Source organism: Garra rufa, chromosome 17 (assembly GCF_049309525.1).
Source record: "Garra rufa chromosome 17, GarRuf1.0, whole genome shotgun sequence".
Classification (NCBI taxonomy): Eukaryota; Metazoa; Chordata; class Actinopteri; order Cypriniformes; family Cyprinidae; genus Garra; species Garra rufa.
Window position 1 is genome coordinate 25,016,532 of NC_133377.1, and position 22,524 is coordinate 25,039,055.

At 35.3% G+C, this 22,524-nt stretch overlaps 1 protein-coding gene across 1 annotated transcript; it reads left to right on the plus strand.

The window, feature by feature from the left end:
* Positions 1-2,842: 2,842 nt before the first annotated feature.
* fbxl2 (F-box and leucine-rich repeat protein 2) lies at positions 2,843-20,165 on the plus strand. The gene is made up of 14 exons (XM_073822174.1): positions 2,843-3,237; positions 3,924-3,985; positions 6,838-6,892; positions 6,991-7,065; positions 7,318-7,412; positions 7,755-7,919; positions 8,885-9,011; positions 10,378-10,452; positions 10,562-10,692; positions 10,775-10,835; positions 10,963-11,007; positions 12,243-12,299; positions 12,470-12,682; positions 17,942-20,165. The coding sequence occupies exons 1-14, from the start codon at positions 2,989-2,991 to the stop codon at positions 18,047-18,049; spliced, it is 1,518 nt and encodes a 505-aa protein (XP_073678275.1). The 5' UTR covers positions 2,843-2,988; the 3' UTR covers positions 18,050-20,165.
* The last annotated feature ends 2,359 nt before the right edge of the window (positions 20,166-22,524 follow it).

Genomic DNA, 22,524 nt, shown 5'->3' on the forward strand with positions numbered 1-22,524 from the left:
GAGAAGGAGATAGTGAGTGTGAATTAGCAAGTATGTTTGTTTTTTAGTGAGTAAGTGGCAGGATTGTGGCCAGTGTGCCTGAACAGCTTCTAATGTTATTTACTTGAATAACAGAGCTGTATGTGATCCTAAATTCCTTACCTTATTATTTAGTCAAGGTATTAGCCAAACAATTAAAGCCTTAAAGCCGGCACACACATATAGAGTGGTGCTATTTGTGAACCTACACGATTTGAACTACACTGAGATTAGTTCTTTAACAAAAGGTAAACAAAACAGAAAAACGTTGCATATATTTATGCCAAATGATCATAATTTTCAGTGAAAGCAAGCTGACAAACTGACAAATGTGTTCTATAAAATGCTTTTATAATGTTCCCAGAATGTTCTCAGAACATTCAAAACATTGAGCTTTTTAAAAATCTTTTCTCATTTATGTGAAAGTTAGCAAAAACATTAAGGGAACGTTTTTTTTATCACTTTGCAAACATTATGGGAATGTTACTTTTGAATGTTCTCTGAACGTTTTGAAACACGTAGTCATTTAAAAATGTTAAATGAACATCCAACTAGAATGTTTCAGTAAAACATCTGATTAATAATATATAATAACATTTGTGACCCTGGATCTCATTTTTTAAAATTGAGATTTATACATCATCTGAATAAATAAGCTTTCAATTGTATGGTTTGTTAGGATAGGACAATATTTGGCTGAGATACAACTATTTGAAAATCTGGAATCTGAGGGTGCAAAAAAATCTAAATATTGAGGAAATTGCGATGCATATTAATAATAGAAAATTAAGTTTTGATATATTTATTGTAGGAAATTGACAAAATATCTTCATGGAACATGATCTTTACTTAATATCCTAATGATTTTTGGCATAAAAGAAAAATTTATAATTTTGACCCATACAATGAATTTTTGGCTACTGCTACAAATATACCTGTGCTACTGGTTTTGTGGTCCAGGGTCATATTTTTGGTTAGAGAACATTATTAAAGACCAGCTAACGTTGAATAAATGTTCTTTTAAAGCTACTGGAATAATGTTGGTTCTTAACTTCGAGAACATTGCCAGAATGTTAACCAAAATTCTAAGAAAGTACCCTGTTAGCTGTCTCTTTTTGGTCAAATTAATTGGCTTATTATTTTTATATCAATCTGTTATTTCTGGCATTCATTTGTTGACAAAACATTCTTTTCATAGTCTTCTGGCTCATTCGCACAGTCTTTGGCAAACTGGTAGCAATGTTCTTGGCTTCCATCTTGTTGTCCTGCCATGCACACCATTCTTGTTCAGTCCCTAATGGTGGACTCCTGGACAACCTTAGCCATTGCAAGAAAGGCCCGTAGATGCTGACGTTATACTGAGGTTCTATGGAACCTTCTGGAATCTTGCTCTTGAAGGGATTTTACTCCTAGGAAGAGTAACAGTGGTGTTAAACTTCTTTCATTCCTCCATTTTGAAGACCAGCTCCTTAGTTCTGTAACCTTTTCCAGCCTCAAACTGATTAAGAAATAAAAAGTTTTTGGCATGACTGCACATTAGGCACAAACTGCATCTCTTGCCAGGAAGTACCTTATATTAAATAGCCCTACTAAAAACGTCATGATGTGATACCTGAATAATGACTAACCGGGAAATATTGAAACACTATTCAATAGCGGGATAATAACTAACCGGAAAGTATTCAAGCGCCATTCACAGACGGAAAATCGTAAAGGATCAAAACTCACCTGCAATGCGGCTCTCTTTCGCCCTCTGCTGTTGACCAGGAATACTGCTGTGCAAAAACACTTTATCATATACAGAAATTAGCATTTTATAACATTCAGACTGTCTGATTTTGCAGGGCTGTGCAAAAAAAAAAAAATCTTATACAATTTGTTGTATGGGTGAAAATGATCGATTTTTCTTTTATGTCAAATATCATTCGGATATTATGTAAAGATGTTCCATGAAGATATTTTGTAAATTTCCTACCATAAATATATCTAAACTTTTTGAACGTTTTTATATGAACATTTTTTGGTTAATGTTATGCATTGCTAAGAACTTCATTTTTAGACAACTTTAAAGGCGATTTTCTCAGTATTTTTTGCACCCTCAAATTCCACCATACATCAATGAAAGCTTATTTATTCAGCTTTTAGATTATGTATAATCTCAATTCCAAAAAAAATGACCCTTATAAATGGTTTTGTGGTCCAGAGTCACAAATAATACATTACTTTTTACTATTTAATTGAGACTTCCAATGTACATAGCACATTTGCAGGTCATCATGATATTGCTGAAGACAGACAAACGTGTAAATAGGCAGCATTCAGTTTATGATTATTCATCTATCAATAAACTATAAAGTTGTATTTAACACTCTCAGCTAATTTGTTTCAGGATACTGGTTGCAGTTTAATCTGATGTTAATGGAGCCTTACAAAACATGGACATTTAAATGAAATTTAAAAAACGTAAATACTGTTAAATGTGGAAATTATTTACTTATGTGCGTTGGTTAAATGCTTTGAAACTAAATTGAATACAGTTTTGACAGTGTCTATATTTGCACATCTGCTTTGCTAACAAATATTGTCGATGACATTTAATTCTGTATGAACACATTTTATTCTGTATGATTAAAGTGTCACTTTCAATTTCCCTACCCTTCCATTGTGTGTTAACGCCTATGCAAACATACATCATTATCAAAACAAACCCACCACGCGTGTTTTTCCCGTAAAAGTGACGTCACGACAGCCACTCTTTTGAGCCCCTAGAGCGCAGGAGCGCGCCTTAAGTCCAGTGCTAATAAAAAGGATTATTCTTTAAGAGTATTTGCCACCTCTTGCATTTTATTGGCGTCGTTTAAACATTAAGTAGCACTCACTTGAGGCAGGAATTTGCGCTCGAGCGGAAATGTAGTCAGAGAGGCAGCTCGGGAGGCGGAAGTGAGGTTAGAGCAGCAGTCTGCTCCGTCCATGTTATTATTGTTATTTTGGCTGTGTGATGGTTCACGGACGGCGGCCAACCCGGGATTTCTCCGGTTACCAGCGCAGACAAGAACGGCTAGCAGGCCACACGTTACAGCTGCGCGTCTGTGTCACGATAGTTTGATCGCCAGCGTTGACAAAACGCGCAAACGTCGCTGTGCGCAGCGCTTGCCGAGGACTGTCTTTATTATTGACACTGCAACAGACATGAACGGCATCACCAAGGGCAGATTTGAGGTAACTCATATCGAGCGAACTGTGGACGTGGCCGTTGAACTGTGATATTTTGCCCGAGGAAACAAAAACGGGCGGTGGCAGGCTGTCTGAGCGATGACAGTGTGTTTAAGCGTCTGTTTGTGTTGGTGGGCGCGCGCGGGCGTGAGGGACTGACTGCGTGCGTGCCCGCGCGTGTATGTCTGCAAGGGTACTGTGTGTGTGTGTGTGTGTGTGTGTGTGTGTGTGTGTGTGTGTGTGTGTGTGTGTGTGTGTGTGTGTGTGTGTGTGTGTGTGTGTGTGTGTGTTGGACCGAGCAGAGCTCTATTTTTACGTGCCGTGTTTAGGCTTTTGTTCGTCAAGGGTAATCCCGTCCTAACACAACGGCACCAGCTGACCGTGTCAGCAACGGGCGCTGCGCCTGAATCCGTTTAACGTTAGAGTTGGCTGGTGTTCTCGGAGTTTAGATCAAGCTGATTGGCTTGCTTACGTGCCCTGAATGCAAGGGGTTGAGAAGATGTCACAAAGCAGCAGTGTTATCTAAGTCACTCGCTGATGCTATTTTTCTTTCTTGTGCAAGTGTTAAGGGTGAAGTTGCACCAGGCCGAGGCGTGTCTGAACCAGCTTTGAGCATATTGATTGTGTGCATGAGCATAACTGCTGCTGGTTGAGCTTTATGTAATGCATCTGTGTCATTTCATATTGTCCAGGTGTTCTCAAACAGTGATGAGGCCCTAATCAACAAAAAACTTCCCAAAGAGCTTCTGCTCAGGTGAGCCCAGCGTAATTAATCACTCTTATTGCAATAGACGGCAGATTACATTGTAATACATTTTGGAAATATCTATCTGTCTGTCTGTCTGTCTCTTTCTATTGCTCTCTCTGTGTCTCTCTTATCTGTCTGTCTGTCTGTCTGTCTGTCTGTCTGTCTGTCTGTCTGTCTGTCTGTCTTTCTATCTTTTTGTCTGTCTCTATCTATTGTCTGTCTGTCTCTATCTATCTGTTAGTATCTGTCTATTGGTCTGTCTCTGTCTAACAGTCTGTCTCTGTCTATTGGTCTGTATTTATCTATCTGTCTATCTGTCTATCAGTCTATCAGTCTATCTGTCTGTCTCTCTATTGCTCTCTCTGTGTCTGTCTTATCTATCTGTCTTTCTGTCTGTCTGTCTTTCTATCTGTCTTTCTATCTTTTTGTCTGTCTCTATCTATTGTCTATCTGTCTCTATCTGTCTATTGGTCTGTCTCTGTCTATTGGTGTCTGTCTGTCTGTCTGTCTGTCTGTCTGTCTGTCTGTCTGTCTGTCTGTCTGTCTGTCTGTCTGTCTCTGTCTATTGTCTGTCTGTCTCTATCTATCTGTTAGTATCTGTCTATTGGTCTGTCTCTGTCTAACAGTCTGTCTCTGTCTATCGGTCTGTCTGTCTCTATCTGTCTATTGTTTTTCTTTCCGTCTCTATCTATTGGTCTGTCTGTCTGTCTGTCTGTCTGTATCTATCTGTCTGTCTTTTTGTCTGTCTTTCTGCCTGTCTGTGCCTGTCGGTCGGACGGACGGTGTCTGTCTGTCTGTCTGTCTGTCGGTATCTATCTATCTATCTATCTATCTGTCTGTCTGTCTGTCTGTCGGTCTGTCTGTCTTTTTGTCTGTCGGTCTATCTTTCGGTCTATCCATCTGTCTGTCTGTCTTTCTGTCTGTCTATCTGTCAGTGTCTGTCTGTCTGTCTATCTGTCGGTATTAGGGATGCTCCTATTGACCGTTTAACCGTTAACCGACTGTAAGAATTTTAACCGATTATTACTATCAGTTAAACGGTTTAAATGTTTTTTTTTTCAATTTTTTATTTTTAGATTTATTTTTTTACGTTTGCTGCATGGTGAAAGAAAAAATAATGTTTACTCACGGGCGCGTGTGGACACGTGCAGTGCGGCTGTTCAGACATATTTTGCTGAGTAAGCACCTGCTTTACCTTCTCTTAGTAACTGATGTAGTAGCCTATATGTAACACGATGGCAATGACGATATTGGGTTATCAGAGAGTGATTCCATGAATAAATGTATTCAAATTCTGAATTAATTATAGTCTAAAAAGTGTGCGCTTCCCTTACAATCACTGGAAAGCTGTCACTCATACATTACTGTAGTTCATCGCAATCTCACAAAGTTAATAAAAAGTAATAAAATAACCTTTACACTGTAGAATTAATTTCTTATTTACATCGTGTCTACACTTTCTTTGTTTTAATGAGAGAGTTCGCGGAGGTGTAGAATTCAGCAGAACTGAACCTGCACTTTGAGTGGTGAGTGGATTGTAACATAGCCACCTCTGATTGGCCAGTGCGATCATGACATCAACAGATATGTCTGTGATTGGCTATTGAACGCTGTGAAAACACGTTTCTCCACATATGACCAGTGGATGAAAAGACCCGAACCGCAAACTGAAAGGATTTTTGTGATGGTGTTTTTGTCGCGGATCTTACAGTTAACAGACAGCTTTCCAGGCTGGTCTGCTATATATTTTTATGTCCGACGGGAAGAATAAGACCGGTACGGTTCTTCAAAGCACATAGAAGGATTCAGTGTGTTTTAGTTTTGTCATCTTAATTAGGTAGTTATTTAATTTATACATATTTAGTGTAGGCCTATTTAATATTATTCTTTTTTTAAAATTCATTCTGATTTTCTCTGTTCTCAGAAGCGCAGCTGATGCGTGATAATTTGAGTATATATGAATGCAGTTTTTGTTGTTGCTCTGTATGCTGCTGTTTGCACGTTAAAATAAAACATTTACTTGTATTTTTATGTATCGTCACAGATACTCGTGCTTTCCTTTTTTTTTTTTTTTTTTTTTAAACGAATTTATTATTCTAATTTTATCAGTTAACGGTTAATGTTCGGATAACGAGCAGCGGTTGTCGGTCAGGAAAATTAACCGAAATGAGCATCCCTAGTCGGTATCTATCTGTCGTCTGTCTGTCTGTTTGTGTCTATCTATCGGTCTATCTGTTTGTTTGTTTGTTTGTTTGTTTGTTTGTTTGTCTGTCTGTCTGTCTGCTTCTGTCTATTGTCTTTCTTTCTGTCTCTATCTATTGGTCTGTCTGTATCCTTCTGTCTGTCTGTCTGTCTGTCTGTCTGTCTCTGTCTGTCTTTCTTTCTGTCTGTCTGTCTTTCTGTCTGTCTCTGTGTCGGTGTCTGTCTGTCTGTGTGTGTCTATCTATCTTTCTATCTATCTGTCAGTCTGTCTGTCTGTCGGTCTGTCGGTCTATCTACCAATCTATCTTTTGGTCTGTCTCTATTTGTCTGTTTCTATCTATCTGTCTGTCTGTCTGTCGGTCTGTCTGTCGGTCTGTCGGTCTATCTACCAATCTATCTTTTGGTCTGTCTCTATTTGTCTGTTTCTATCTATCTATCTATCTATCTATCTATCTGTCTGTCTGTCTGTCTGTCTGTCTGTCTGTCTGTCTGTCTGTCTGTCTGTCTGTCTGTCTGTCTGTCTAACTGATTTGTTCAAAATCAAATTGCTTTATTAGTCTGACATACTTTTGTACAGAAAGTGGGTAGAGAGGAAAAAAACTGGAAAATAAACAAAAAATAAACAAGTAATCAAACATCTCTGTTTTTTATTTCAGGATTTTCTCCTTCCTGGATGTAGTTACATTGTGTAGGTGTGCCCAAGTATCCAAGGTATGTTAAACTGCTTGTTTAGTTAAAATTAAACAAAACTGTCTAGAATTAAAATAGTTTTCTAACAATGCTTCCTCCTTTGCTCTGTGGATGAACAGGCGTGGAATGTTCTTGCATTAGATGGAAGTAACTGGCAAAAGATTGATCTCTTCAACTTTCAAACAGATATTGAGGTAAAAAAGCATGTGCTAAGTAAAATGATTTGGTTTGTGATTTCAATCTTGTGTGTTATTGGGTTTTGCTTTGTATGTCTGACATTTCATCAGTAATATGTTGTTATGTGCTTTAAATTTTCCGTCTGTGGGCGTTATGTGTGTGGGATTAACACTGGGTCAGTAGGCTTTTCTACTGAATCCATAGACTGTAACGTCATCCCTGATCCTCTGTGCCTGAGCTCTCCCTCTCTCTCTGTGTCTTTCCATTAGGGACGTGTCGTGGAGAACATCTCAAAGCGATGTGGGGGTTTTTTGAGGCAGCTCAGTCTTCGGGGCTGCCTCAGTGTGGGAGATGCCTCCATGAAGTGAGCTGCATTACTTTTTGTTAGTTAAAACATGCAATGTCCAATCAAAGTATATAATGGCATTTGACTGCATTTGTCTGCATTCTATTTTATAGTGGCCCAGCCCACTATGAATATCATTGGTACCTTTTATATAATATTTCAAATAGCTGACTGGATTGTGCTGCAATTTAGCTTTCACTGTTACACAAGTCTTGTCAGTGGAAATGTGTCATATTGCGGATGGTGTAAGGATTATTTGTTTGTTGCTGTTGTTGTGTTTTGCACCCTGTTTACCATGTTTTTATTGCATAGTTTTTCTGTTTAACCATGTTAGCTGAGAGGTTTCCTTTGATTTGCCAGGACCTTTGCTCAGAACTGTCGCAACATTGAACATCTGAACCTCAACGGCTGCACCAAGATCACAGACTCCACCTGCATCAGCCTTAGCAAGTTCTGCTCCAAACTTCGCCACCTTGACCTGACCTCCTGCGTGTCCATCACCAATCATGCACTTAAGGCCTTAAGGTGGGGGCAGTTATAAGTGTAAAAAATGTTAAATATCATGAGTCCTGTTTGGATTATCACAAATCATAATGATTATTGGACAAAAAATTGACACCCTTGAGTGAAAAATAGTACAACAATATTATTACTATGTCATAATATTGTTATGACATAGTAATAGACACTTGATGAGCTCAAAGCTAATACGCATGGACAAAAAAAGGCAAAACTTTGATTTTGATATTATGTAGTCTTTAAAACTTAACTGGGGAGTGTTACAGCCTAGTTTTGATTGTATTGTGTCAGGAGGTTGACTTTGTTAATGATTATAAGTCTGTCACCTCTGTCACATTTTGCTAATGAAACTTTTCCACAGTTGTAGTAGATTATGTATGAGCTGGTGAAATGGGAAATTCTGAGAGTGAATATTTAAACTGAGACTAAGACCAATTATTAACTCATTGGTAGACATTTGAGATCATTTCTGTTTATAGTCCCACATCCTAAAGGGATAGTTTACTCAAAAATGAATATTCTGTCATTAGTTACTCACCATCATGGCGTTCCATACATGTAAGACCTTCATTCATCTTCAGAACACAAATTAACATAGTTTTGATGAAATCTGAGAGCTTTTTGACCCTGCATAGACAGCAACGCAACTGACACATTCAAAGCCCAGAAAGGTAGTAAGGACATTGTTAAAATAGTCCATGTGACATCAATGGTTCAACCGTAATTTTATGAAGCTACAAGAATACTTTTCGTGTACAAAGAAAGCAAAAATAAGAACTTTATTTCTTCTCTTCTGTGTCAGTGGTCACATGTTCACGAGAATATCAGGATGCAATAACTTTAAATAAATAAATAACTTCAAATAAAACAACTTTAGTTTGCATAGGTTTGGATAGTGCACTGGTGTTCAAGTTATTTTTGAAAGTTTTTGTTTGCTTCATACCCTCATGTTGGCTCTTTCTGTTTGCTAGTGAGGGCTGTCGGATGTTGGAGAATCTGAACCTGTCCTGGTGCGATCAGATCACAAGTGATGGCATCGAGGCTCTCAGCCGTGGCTGCGCAAGTCTCAGAGCTCTGTTTCTGAGAGGCTGCACACAGGTACATACAGTTGAAGTCAAAAGTTTACATACACCTTGCATAATCTGCAAAATGTTAATTATTTTACCAAAATAAGAGGGATCATACAAAATGCATGATATTTTTGTTTTTTTTTTGTTTAGTACTGACCTGAATAAGATATTTCACATAAAAGGCGTTAACATTTAGTCCACAAGAGAAAATAATGGTTACATTTATAAAAATAACCCTGTTCAAAAGTTTACGTACAGTTGATTCTTAATACTGTGTTGTTACCTGAATGATCCACAGCTGTGTGTGTGTGTTTTTTTTTTTTTTTTTTTTTTTTAGTGATAGTTGTTCATGAGTCCCTTGTTTGTCCTGAACAGTTGAACTGCCTGCTGTTCTTCAGAAAAATCCTTCAGGTCTCACAAATTCTTTGGTTTTTAAGCATTTTATGTGTATTTGAACTATTCCAACAATGATTGTAAGATTTTGAGATCCATCTTTTCTCACTGAGGACAACTGAGGAACTCATATGCAACTATTACAGAAGGTTCAAATGCTCACTGATGTTTCAGAAGAAAAAAATGATGCATTAAGAGCCAGGGGTGTAAACTTTTGAATGGGACGAGAACGTGTAATTTTTTTTTTATTTTGCCTAAATATCAATTTTTTTAATTTAGTACTGCCCTTCAGAGGCGACAGAAGACATGTTTCCCAGAACACAAAATATATCAAATTTACCCTGATCTTCAAATTCAATAAGTTTTCATCCTCCGGCACTTAATGCATTGTATTTCCTTCTGGAGCATCAGTAAGTGTTTATACCTTTTGTAATAGTTGCATATGAGTCCCTCAGTTGTCCTCAATGTGAAAAGTTGGATCTCAAAATCATACAGTCATTATTGGAAAGGGTTCAAATACACAAAAATACTTAAAACCAAAGAATTTGTCAGACCTGAAGGACTTTTCTGAAGAACAACAGGCAGTTTAACTGTTCAGGACAAACCAGGGACTCATAAACAACTACCACTAAACAAAAAAATAAAATAAAAAAACAGCTGTGGATCATTCAGGTACAGTAACAACACAGTATTCAGAATCCACTGTATGTAAACTTTTGAACAGGGTAATTTTTAAAATTTAACTATTAATTTTATCTTGTGGACTATATGTAAATGTCTTTTATGTGAAATATCGTATTCAGGTCAGTACTAAATTAAAAATAACATGATTTTAGTATGATTTCTCTTATTTTGTTAAAATAATTAACATTTTGCCAATTTTGCAAGGTGTATGTAAATGTTTGACTTCAACTGTACATCTATACCAGCACACACTTGCACAAAACACTTTGAGAGAAATCATTGACAATGTGACACAATTGTTAAATTCCTCATTTCAGCTGGATGATACTGCACTGAAGCACCTTCAAAAGCACTGTCCGGAGCTCATGACAATCAACATGCAATCATGCACAGTAAGACTTTGACTCATTATTATGTTAGAGTTATAAATTGCTTATGAAAAACAAAGACAGACAATATAAATGTGTTGGCCGTAATTAAGATACTTTATCCATCTTGCAGCAAATCACAGATGACGGCTTTGTGAGTTTGTGCCGCGGTTGTCACAAACTGCAGATGGTTTGTGTGTCTGGCTGCAGCAACATCACAGACGCTTCTCTGACTGCCCTCGGCCTCAACTGCCAACAGCTCAAGTAAAGCTTTCTTCATCTGTACGCAGATAAGCACGCATACCCACACAGAGTCATTCATTCACATCGCATGTGTCTTCCTCAGGATCCTGGAGGCTGCTCGCTGCTCACATGTGACTGATGCTGGTTTTACTGTTCTTGCCAGAGTGAGTAATCGCATAAACACCCCAAAACAACAAAACATAAATGCATTGGATTTAGAGAGCATGCTTTGTGTTAGAAGACACTGCTGATGTGAGAGGATTCCTAAACAAACTATGCCTTCTGTTTTAGAATTGTCATGATTTGGAGAAGATGGATTTAGAGGAATGTATTTTGGTGAGTACAGGTTACTTTTGTGCATTGAATGGTAATATATACACTACCAGTCAAAAGTTTTTGAACAGTAAGATTTTTTTAAAGTGTTTTAAAGAAGTCTCTTTTGCTCACCAAGCCTGTATTTAATCCAAAATACAGCAAAAGCAGTACAATTTTTAAATAGTTTTACTATTTAAAATAACTGATTTTTATTTGAATATATTTTAAAATGTAATTTATTCCTGTGATTTCAAAGCTACATTTTTTGCATCATTACTCCAGTCACATGGTCTTTAAGAAATCATTCTAATATTCTGATTTGCTGCATTTTAAAATATTATTAGTAGTATTATTATCAATATTTAAAACAGTTGAGTATATATTTTCAGGATTCTTTGATGAATAGAAAGATTCAAAGATCAGCATTTATCTACAATAAAAAGCTTTTGTAACATTATACACTATACCATTCAAAAATCATAAATTTTCTATATTTTTTAATAAATATTTTAAATTAAATATTTTGGGGGGACAGAAACTATAGAAATTAATACATTTATTTAGCAAGGATGCTTTAAATTAATAAAGACATTTATAATGTTACAATATATTTCTATTTCAGATAAATGTTGTTCTTCTGAACTTTCTATTCATCAAAAAACCTGAAAACATTTACTCAGCTATTTCCAACATAATAATAATAAGAAGAAGAAGAAATGTTTTTGAGCAACAAATCAGAGTATTAGAATGATTTCTGAAGGATCATGTGACTGGAGTAATGATGCTAAAAATTCAGCTTTGAAATAACATGAATAAATTACATTTTAAAATATATATTTAAATAAAGCAAAAAAAAGTTATTTTAAGTAGTAAAAATATTTCAAAATTTTATTGATTTTGCTGTACTTCAGATCAAATAAATGCAGGCTTGGTGAGCAGAAGAGACTTATTTAAAAACCTTACTATTCAAAAGTTTTCTTTTATGATTAGTAGCTTCAAATAAATAATGTTGATGAAGAAATAGTATGTAATTAATTTATCAAAATGTATTATTTTCTAAATTAATTTATGGTATTTATGCTAATTCATAAAAAATGAAATCATCATTCATCATTGAATGTACCTCTAGTATATAGCCAGTGTATTTTAAGGCTTTCTTTTTACTGCTGTTGAGCTGTGTCTGTTTCCTTGCAGCAATTTATCCTGATTCGTCAGCATGCTGATATTAATGTTCTGTGTCTGTATGTCCCATTCAGGTGACTGATAACACTCTGGTTCAGCTCTCAATCCACTGCCCTCGGCTGCAGGCGCTGGTAAGTGTATGAGAGGGAGAGTGTGTGGGAGTATTGCATTGCATCCACGCTTGTTATTTATGGCTTTCTGTAAAGGAATTATAAAGCATGGCCATTTGTTTTCTAAAGCTTACCCTTTATAGCCTGCTCACTTCGGCATATGTGTGTGTGTGTCTGTGTGTGTTTTCTAGAGTCTGTCTCACTGTGAGTTGATAACAGATGATGGAATCAGACACCTGAGCAGCAGTGTGTGTGGTCAGGAGCGTCTGCAGGTCGTGGAGCTTGACAACTGCCCCTTGATCACAGACATCACACTGGAGCACCTCAAGAGTTGCCAGCGTCTGGAACGCATCGAGCTCTATGACTGCCAGCAGGTCACCCGCGCTGGCATCAAACGAATCCGGGTCTGTGGAAAAAATAATCGCTAGATATGTCACAACTCCCACACAAAAATGTGACCCTGGACCACAAAACAAGTCATAAGAGTCTTTTTTTTTTATTATTAGATTTACATATCATTTGAAAAAAATAAGCTTTCCATTGATGTATGTTTTTTTTAGGATAGGACAATATTTGGTTTAGATACAACTATTTAAAAATCTGGAATCTGAGGCTGCAAAAAAATCTAAATATTGGGAAAATCGCCTTTGAAGTTGTCCAAATGAAGTTCTTAGCAATGCATATTACTAATCCAAAATTATGTTTATACGGTATATATTTATAGTAGGAAATTTACAAAATATCTTCATGGAACATGATCTTAACTTGATTTTTGGCATAAAAGAAAAATCTATCATTTTTATTTTGACCCATGCAATGTATTTTTGGCTATTGCTACAAATATACCCATGCTACTTAAGACTGGTTTTGTAGTCCAGGGTTACAAATGCTCCCCATTTATGTGCAGACTTAAATGGATAGTGTCTGTTTACAGTGCCAGCAAGAAAGCTTGTAAATACTAGGGATGGGTTTCAATCGGTTTTGATCAGTTTTTATCACATTACAATCTACAAACAAATGTAAAAAAGCAGCAATTTAATATAGCGCCTGCCTATAAGTTCCTCCACCCCCCCCCCCCAAGCATTAATTTAATAATGTAATTTCTTTAATATTTTTTGTATCAACTAGTCATTATTAATTAAGATTATTTTTAATTGAGACTTATTTTAAGAAAAACAGCTTTGCATATATATATAGAACACTTGGGAAACAGGCAATATTTCTTTATTAAGGTGTTTTACCACCATTTGGCTTTAATACAGCCTCCAACCTTTTAAATAGTCTCCAGTTGAATGTGGTTTATTAGAACATCTGCCAGTTGTTTTAAAGATGTTGGAGGAGAGAATCTGCTTCTTGCATTTCTCTCCAAAATGGCCCACAGTGGATTGATGTATAAAGATGGTGCACTTCCATTACTTATGAATGGGAAAAAGTGCAACACACAATATGGCAGAACAGTATCAATTTCTAAATCAAAAAGAGCCAATCGCCAATTGATAAAGTTAACAGTCTTCAACGTGGAAGTAAGCCTATAAGCAAGACATCCGGTTCTTTAGTTGCTATAGGGAAGTAACGAGAAGAATAGCAACGTACAGTAAATAGTAAAACTGCTTGCATTACAAACCAGTGTGTTTAAAATTAAAATAATCTGGTAAGAAACACCAATTTGCAATATCAAGCAACAAAAATGCTAAAAATAGCTAGACACGGATGAGACCAGAAGCCAGACCTATAAAACTACAAATGGCCACACCCACTCTTAAGGGAAAAATAAGGTGGATTGGTGATTTCAAATATGAAATTAAATTGTAAGCTTGGTGAACAGTTTTGGAGAACTTTGTTTCCCCGTTCAAAGAGATAGGAGCTGTACTTGTGTGACTGAAAAAGCTGGCAGAGAGGCATTTCAAACATGGCTGCCAAGGGAAATTACTAGAGGGTCTTTGGTTTGGTGCTTCAACTGTCCAAGTTTTGTGATAATGGCACCAATGCAAAAAAAAAAAAAAAAGGTCTGATTTTAAAGTTATCTTTAATAGGCTAACATCAATGAAAATACTGCAATTTCTAAAACTTTAAAATTGAGGTTTGCTGTCACTATGTTGCAGTAGTATTGTAGACACAGTTCTTAGTGCTTGATGATCCCTTTGATTTACTCTTAGTTTTCATCCTCTTTTTTTTATTTTCTGTTCGCTGATATTCACTTGCCATGCTTCATGTAAGCAGTCATAATCATTAAGGCTATTGTTCTTAAAACACCAAACAGTTGGGCCGTTAGGGTTACAGATTCTCCTGCTAGATGGGATGCCCATCACCCATTTCACCCGTGGCTTGTACTGAATACCATACTCATAAACAACCTAGAAAATATAGACAATGAAAAGGTAAATAAAAGATAGAAACTTTTTTTTTTCACTGTATAAATGATATTAACCACTATAATAAGTAAGGAATAATTGACGATGGGCTGTTTATTTATTAGAAAATAATGCACACCCCGAGGTGGTGATACTGCCACGACACGATGCAGAATTCAACAGACTGGAGTCAACTATTCTGCTTATACTAAGGTTACCACACCTCAAATATGGTTAAAATATTGCATTTCAAGACATTCATCAGGTTTCTGTCCTTAAAATGCTCTTGTGTGTAATTTCTTACGCATCTCATCCATCTTCATTGCTAATTCCAAAATGTCATTTTAGACCAAGTAATGGAGGCTTGATAGCTGTTGATTGCAGACTAATGGAGTCAATAATGAAGACAGAGAGAGAGAGATTTTATATTTTCTTTGTAAATTATGAAACTGAATGTAAAAAAAAAAAAGAAAAGAAAGAAAATCCCACATTTTCATGTCCCTACTGAAACCACCCCTACATTTATGATTAGGAAATATTCATGTGTCCCTCTCTCTCTAACAACATGGTGAGTAGATAGGCCTCATCATTTTGAGGTAAATGTGTTGAAAAGTAGGAACAAATCTGTGTGTTACTTTAAGGAACGTCGCTACCGAACACCTTGTTTCTGTAATTAAACACTTTTTGAGGAGTTATTCTCCATTACATTTAGTTTTTATATGTGTACAACTACTGAAACAGTCATGACTGAAACATTTAGTGAAGTTTCGGTGTTGTTTTTGGTAATCTTTGTGTTTTTTGGTGGGTGTTATCTCATACAGTTGTCACTACTGAAACAGTCACAACTGAAATATGTCATCATTGTTTCAGTAGTGGCAAAAGGGAACACATAATCCTCATATTTAGGGGAAATAAACAAAATTTTAGTACAGTTATGCAAATTTGTAGTATTTTAGCATGTGTGTGGGGTAAAATTCTGTAATGTAATTTGGTCACTACCAAAACATTACTGTCACCACCGAAAATGAGCTGTCACAACCGAAACATAGGATGTTTTGTCAAAAATAAAGTATACTGAATTATCAAAATGTGAAAAAAATGTTATGATAGTGTTTGGTTCAATGTACATTCAAACTAATGAATCCTTAAGTTTGAAATCAGTATGATCAACGTTTTGCCTTTTACAAAGAAAAATTTTATTTAAAATACAACAAATCTCAAATCACACTTGAAATATTATTAAAATTGTAATTGTTGTTGATTTACCTCAAAATATATATTTACAAGGAAGATGTAAGCAGTATCTTTAATATCTATAGGTTATATAGATAATATAGTCCTTATTAAATTAAATATTACTGTGTTTCGGTAGTGACAAGTTTGGGGAGAGGACAAATTTTCCAAAACGTTCTGAAAATACAAGATGAGATTTAAAGGATTAGTTAAATTCCAGAACAAAAAATTTACAGATAATGTACTCACCCCCTTGTCATCCAAGATGTTCATGTCTTTCTTTCTTCAGTCGTAAAGAAATTATGGTTTTTTTTGAGGAAAACATTTCAGGATTTCTCTCCATATAATGGATATGTATGGTGCCCCCGAGTTTTAACTTGCAGTTTAAATGCTGCTTCAAAGAGCTCTAAACCCCAGCCAAGGAAGAAGGGTCTTATCTAGTGAAATGATCGGCTATTAAAAAAATTTTTTGTTTATAAGTGTGCCTGTGTTAATGCCAGCTGCATACATTTTGGCTCAGGTGTTTATTTTTATTGAAATTTTAATATTTCACCATCATTTGCTTAAAAAAAATCAATTTTACCCTCCGTACAAAAAATTCTCATACTCAGGACCTTAAAGGAGTAGTTCACTTTCAGAACAAAAAATTCCAGATAATTTACTCACCCCCTTGTCATCCAAGATGTTCATGTCTTTCTTTCTTCAGTCGTAAGGAAATTATGTTTTTGAGTAAAACATTTCAGGATTTCTCTCCATGTAATGGACTTGGTGCCCCCGAGTTTGAACTTCCAAAATGCAACTTCCAAGGGCTGTAAACCATCACAGCCGAGGAAAGAATGGTCTTATCTAGCAAAACGATGGGTTATTTTCTAAAAAAAAATACAATTTATATACTTTTTAACCTCAAATGCTTGTCTTGTTTAGCTCGGCAAGACAAGGGTTTGAGATTAAAAAGTATATAAGTTTTGCTAGATAAGACCCTTCTTTCTTGGCTGTGATCGTTTAGAGCTCTTTGAAGCTGCATTTAAACTGCATTTTGGAAGTTCAAACTCGGGGCACAATAGAAGTCCATTATATGGAGAGAAATCCTGATATGTTTTAATCAAAAAACACTATTTCTTTAAGACTGAAGAAAGAAAGACATGAACATCTTGGATGACAAGGGGGTGAGTACATTATCTGTGAATTTTTGTTCTGGAAGTGAACTATTTCTTTAAGGACAAAAATGGCAACATTGAAACCCATTAAAACTGCAATTATTATTAACCCAGGGCCATTTGACTATAAAATGATGCAATATTTGCTTATAGGCATCCATTCTATCGGCAAGGCTTCAAATTTGACATTTTTTACTAGATTGTGCCATTTTTTCAAATTTGGCATATACATTTTTTTTTTAAAAATCTAACACTACATAAAAATAAATGCCTCAAAATGAATGTTGTTCTTCACTGACACACCCAAGAATCTAATAAGCAAAGAAAGAAAATTTTGCTCAGCATTTAGTATATGGAAATTACTACTATTTTTAATTTTTTTCATAAAAAACACCTGTGGCATTATGCAAACAAACCAGCATTTAAAGGGTTACAATTCTGGAAATTAATGAATGTTTGGTATCTATGGATCGAACAGATCCTGGTTTAAAAAAATTGACATAAGTGAAAATGGAAAAAAATATTAATAGACAGTTTTTGGACATTTTGCACCTATGTGTAACTTTTTTTTGGAACGCACAAGGGTTAAAAAAGTAAAAATTAAGAAAATAACCGATCGTTTTGCTAGTTAGGACCCTTCTTCTTCGGCTGGGATCGTTTAGAGCCCTTTGAAGCTGTATGTAAACTGCATTTTGAAAGTTCAAACTTGGAGGCACTATACATATTCATTAGTCACTTAAAAATAAGCACTGGACACTAAAAAAAGACAATATTGCTTTACTATAAACTAAAGTCTTGTGTTGATCTTGAGTTTTGGTTCAAACCAAACATGACAAGCGATAGGATTTTTTCCCCCCAGAGCGTAGAGAAAAATGATTTAATCCAGTTGTTCTGGCTCATTCTGTTGTTGTTTCTCCCATAGGCTCACCTTCCTGAGATCAAAGTCCACGCTTACTTTGCCCCGGTCACACCTCCTCCTTCAGTGCACGGAGGTGGCCAGCGTCTCTGCCGCTGCTGCGTCATACTCTGACAGACAGAGGGGCTTCTGGGAGATCCCATAGAAAGTCAAGCTGTCAGACAACCTCTAAACTCTGCCCTGCCTCTGCTCCACACCACTACGAGACGCTGTGTGGAGTCGTGGCTACGGGAGGCATGGCTTGTTCACTGAGCGGTTGCCTGGCAGCAGGATGGACCTGAACAAGTTACGCAAAATAAAAATACAATGCAAGTGACAAATACTTCGTACATACAATACCACCTACTGGATATACAAGAAGAAAAATCAAGGAGCTACCCTGTAAAATATTTCATATTTGGATATAAAGAAAACAAATCGAAGGAAGTACTTCAAGCATTATGGAACTACTGAATACGCAAACGACGTTGAGGCATTTCCATGCCGTTATGACGACTACACAGTGTTTACGTCCTGCTCCTCCTCCTCCTCCTCCTCCTCAACCAATAGGAATGCATTCTCGAGTCACAACAAGAACAAATAGAAAGAACCGAAAACGAGCAGCAGGATGCAAGTCTCTGGAGTTTTGTAGGATACACCTCCCGCCGATTGGTCATGTGACTTTTTCGAACCTGAACGCTGATAGCTTTGAGCGTTTCTGTATGGTTTCGCGAGTGTGTGTGTGTGAGACTGTTTAAATATAGAAAACAAAATATAACACTACAATGAATCAACCCTTATTAAAACTGGAGTAAAATGTTTTTTATTTTCTATTAGTAATTTTGAGAGGACGAAAAAAACGCAATTGAAATCCCGAGGGCAAGAGAAGGACTGAGATTGTGCATGCCAGATAAAGTGGGTTTTGCTCCAGTGTGGAGTTACAGTACGTCACGATTGATGTGAACGTTCAAATTAAGACAATGTACATGTGCTAAGGGTTTGGGGGGAGGGGTGTACATCGGGAATAGATTATCATAAGTTTCACAATGTTTCAGTGCAATATTGAAAGCCCAGGCGGATGTAACTGTGGTATGTGACAGAACACTCCGAATTCAGGCATTTCCTCAATATTTCATATTTATGTCCAATCCCTGTATATTTACTGCCAATTACACTTCATTTAAAGGCATAGTTCAGCCAAAAATGAAAACTCTGTTATCATTGTCTTACCCTCATGTTATTATAAACCTGTATGACTTTTGAAAAATATGTTTTTGTGTCCATTCGATGTTGTTTGGACTGCGATAGTATCATCTTTTGTATTTCACAAAGGTCATACTGATTTGAAACAACACAAGAGGGACTAAATAATGACAGAATGTTCATTTTTTAGGTGAACTAGATCAGATCTGAGCGTAATGTGTAAATAATATATACAAGAATCAACAGTATAAATACGCCAAGGTAAAAAATATCAAACCTTAACCAAGTGATCATGATTTAAAGTGATTGTTTCGCAAAAAAATGAATCTTCATTTTGCTCTGAAACCTTGAAAGTTTTGATGTGTGGAACAAAAAATGTTAGTCCATATTCACATTCATTGTATAGACCAAGATGCAGTGAAAATGAATGGTGACCAAGAGTTTCATTTTAGCCTGAGGTCTCCTTTTGTGTTTCATTGAATAAAAAAAGTCATGCAGGTTTGGGTACAAAGTGAAAGATGACGAAAATTCAGTTTGTCTCATGCAAAAAACTGATGTTCAACATTGCATATTAAAATCATGTTAAGTCTTGCTGATGAAAACAGATGCTGATTTGATCATCCACGCATTGGAAATGTTTTTAGTCGGTGTGAGTGCCTTTGATTTTTGCAACTGGAGGGAGGGGTGGGTTACAGCCACAGAAATGCTCAGGGCTGCGATGTAGTTCTTTTTTTTTTGGAATTCCCCCTATTTAGGTTGGTTTTTGCCATTGGATGTGATGATGGTGATGAAGTACGTCATCATTTCCTGTCAATGCATACACCAGTGATTCCAGTATTCTTTATCTCGACCACGCAACCACTTTAGAAGGCAATGCTAAACCTGTCTGCGCAATGAAGTTTGTTTAGAATTGTTCTGTAACAGTTAATCGGTTCCCCTCTTTCTTTCCCATACTTTTTTTTTTTTTGACAAAGATGAAACAAGTTACCTGAATGTCCTTGTGTTCTGATTGTTAATGTGACATTTCTTTAAATAAAAGATCTGAGCAGTGTGTCACATTCTGGATTGGTTAGTTCTTATGGTTTTATATACTCTGTTTGTTGTTCATATGAATGATTTGTTTATTAATGCGGTTATAACAATACATGATTTAGCATTTTTGGATTTTTAGACCATTTTACACCACTGATTCACTTCTACAGAACCTGAAACCTGTTGTTTTTTGACATGTTTGAAAATTTAGCTTATCAAGCTTACAAATTAAAGTTGCAATGTCAATTGACTTGATAAAAGAGTTACACACTATTAACAAAAAGCTATTTTTATGATAAATATAAAATAGAATAAATTCTAAAAATGGCACAGACAATTATATCGCAGTTCAAACTAAAACACATATGTAACATTTATTTAATCAAATTATTGGTCAAAAAAGGTTTTGATTATACCTTGAGTTCTAGATAGCTTATGAGAAAAAAAACTTAATATTTGAGATATAGATTTTGTTTGTAACCTGTTAATATAATATACACTGCCATTCAAAAGTTTGTGATCAGTAAGATTGGTCATGTGTCTTATGCTCATCAAGACTGCATTTATTTGATCAAAAATCCAGAAAAAACTGTAATATAGTGAATTATGGTATTTCAATTTAAAGCGAGACACTGCAGGTAAATAGGGTCAAAAAATGAACTAATAGTTATCACCTTACTTACCCAGTTGATTGATTACATTGATAATTGCAAACATTTTTTGTATTAGGTTTAAATATGCAAATATTTAATGAAATATGCGCTAATTTGCATACATTACTAAAACAAAAATCTAAATACTGGATAAAGTCAGTTTCAAAATTCTTGTTTAATTTCTTTTGACATATTAGAGTCAAATGTTTTTACAGAGGGGATTTTGGGTATCTCATTTTGTGACTCCATAATTCAGAAAAAAACTTAGAACAGACAGGAAACTATTTTTTTTACCATTATTTGAGGAATAAAATGTTGTATAAAACCAAGCAAATTCTAAATGAACAAATCCCTCTGTAAAAACCTTCAGAATATAGACTGGAATACAAATGTCAAGTTTGGTGTGTGTAAGTGCTACTGAAGTGGAGATGTTATGGCTCAGTGTAGAAGCAAAACTCATTTTGAGAAAACGGCCTTTAAAAATATGTACTGTAATTGAAATCTATTGACACAAATAGATAAAGTGCTATAAAAGAAACACTTAACAGTGTCTTTTGGATGTTTTCTTTCCACTAGTCTGACAAAACACTTTATGAAAAACCAAAAAGCCCAAAATCTCAAATTTTACAGGTGCATGAAAAAAACTGCATTTTTTGCCCGCAGTGTGTCCCCTTAAATTAACTGTTTTCTGTGTGAGTATATTTTCTAAATGTAATTTATTCTTGTGATGCAAAGATGAATTTCAGCATCATTACTCCAGTCACAGTGTCACATGATCCTTCAGAAATCATTCTAATATGCTGATTTATTATCAGTGTTGAAAACAGTTGTGCAGTTTAATATTTTGTTGGAACCAGCAATTCTCTAATAAAATTTAATAAATAAATAAATAAATAAAATTAAGAAAATTTAAAAAGAACAGCATTTATGTGAAACAGAAATAATATAAACTACCATTTAACAGTTTGGTCAGTAATTTATTTATTTTTTATTTTTTTAAATAAATGCTTTTAAAGCAAGGATGTGTTAAATTGATAAAAAGTGATAGCAAAGACTTACATTGTTAGAAAAGATTTATATTTTGAATAAATGCTGTTCTTTTTAACTTATATTCAACAAAGAAGGTTCCAAAAAATATTAAGTCGCACAACTGTTTCCAACATTGATAATAAAATTATTAAATCAGCATATTAGAATGATTTCTGAAGGATCATGTGACACTGAAGACTGGACTAATAGCGGATGAAAATTCAGCTTTGCATCACAGGAATAAATTATATTTTAAAATATAAGTATATATAATTATATAATTTCTGTATTTTGATCAAGTAAATGCAGCCTTGATGAGCATAAGAGAATTCTTTAAAAAACATTAAAAATCTTACTGATCCCAAACGTTTGAACGGTACTGTATTGTAATAATAATTCATCGTTAATAATACTGTGTATATGTATGTACAATATCCTATATTTAGTACATTCAAATAATGTGGTATGTGGTAAAAGGTCATTTTTGTATAAATATGCATATTTATGAATCAATCTTTTATGAATCGTATGACATACTCATACAATGCCACTAGGGGGAGACGGAAGAACATATAGAAAATATACTATTGTTGTTGTATATGGATACAAGCTTGCTCCTTATTAATCTTCTTTGTGCTTTTAAGCACTCAAAATAGTTATTTGAAAGTCTATAATATTAATTATTATAATAAT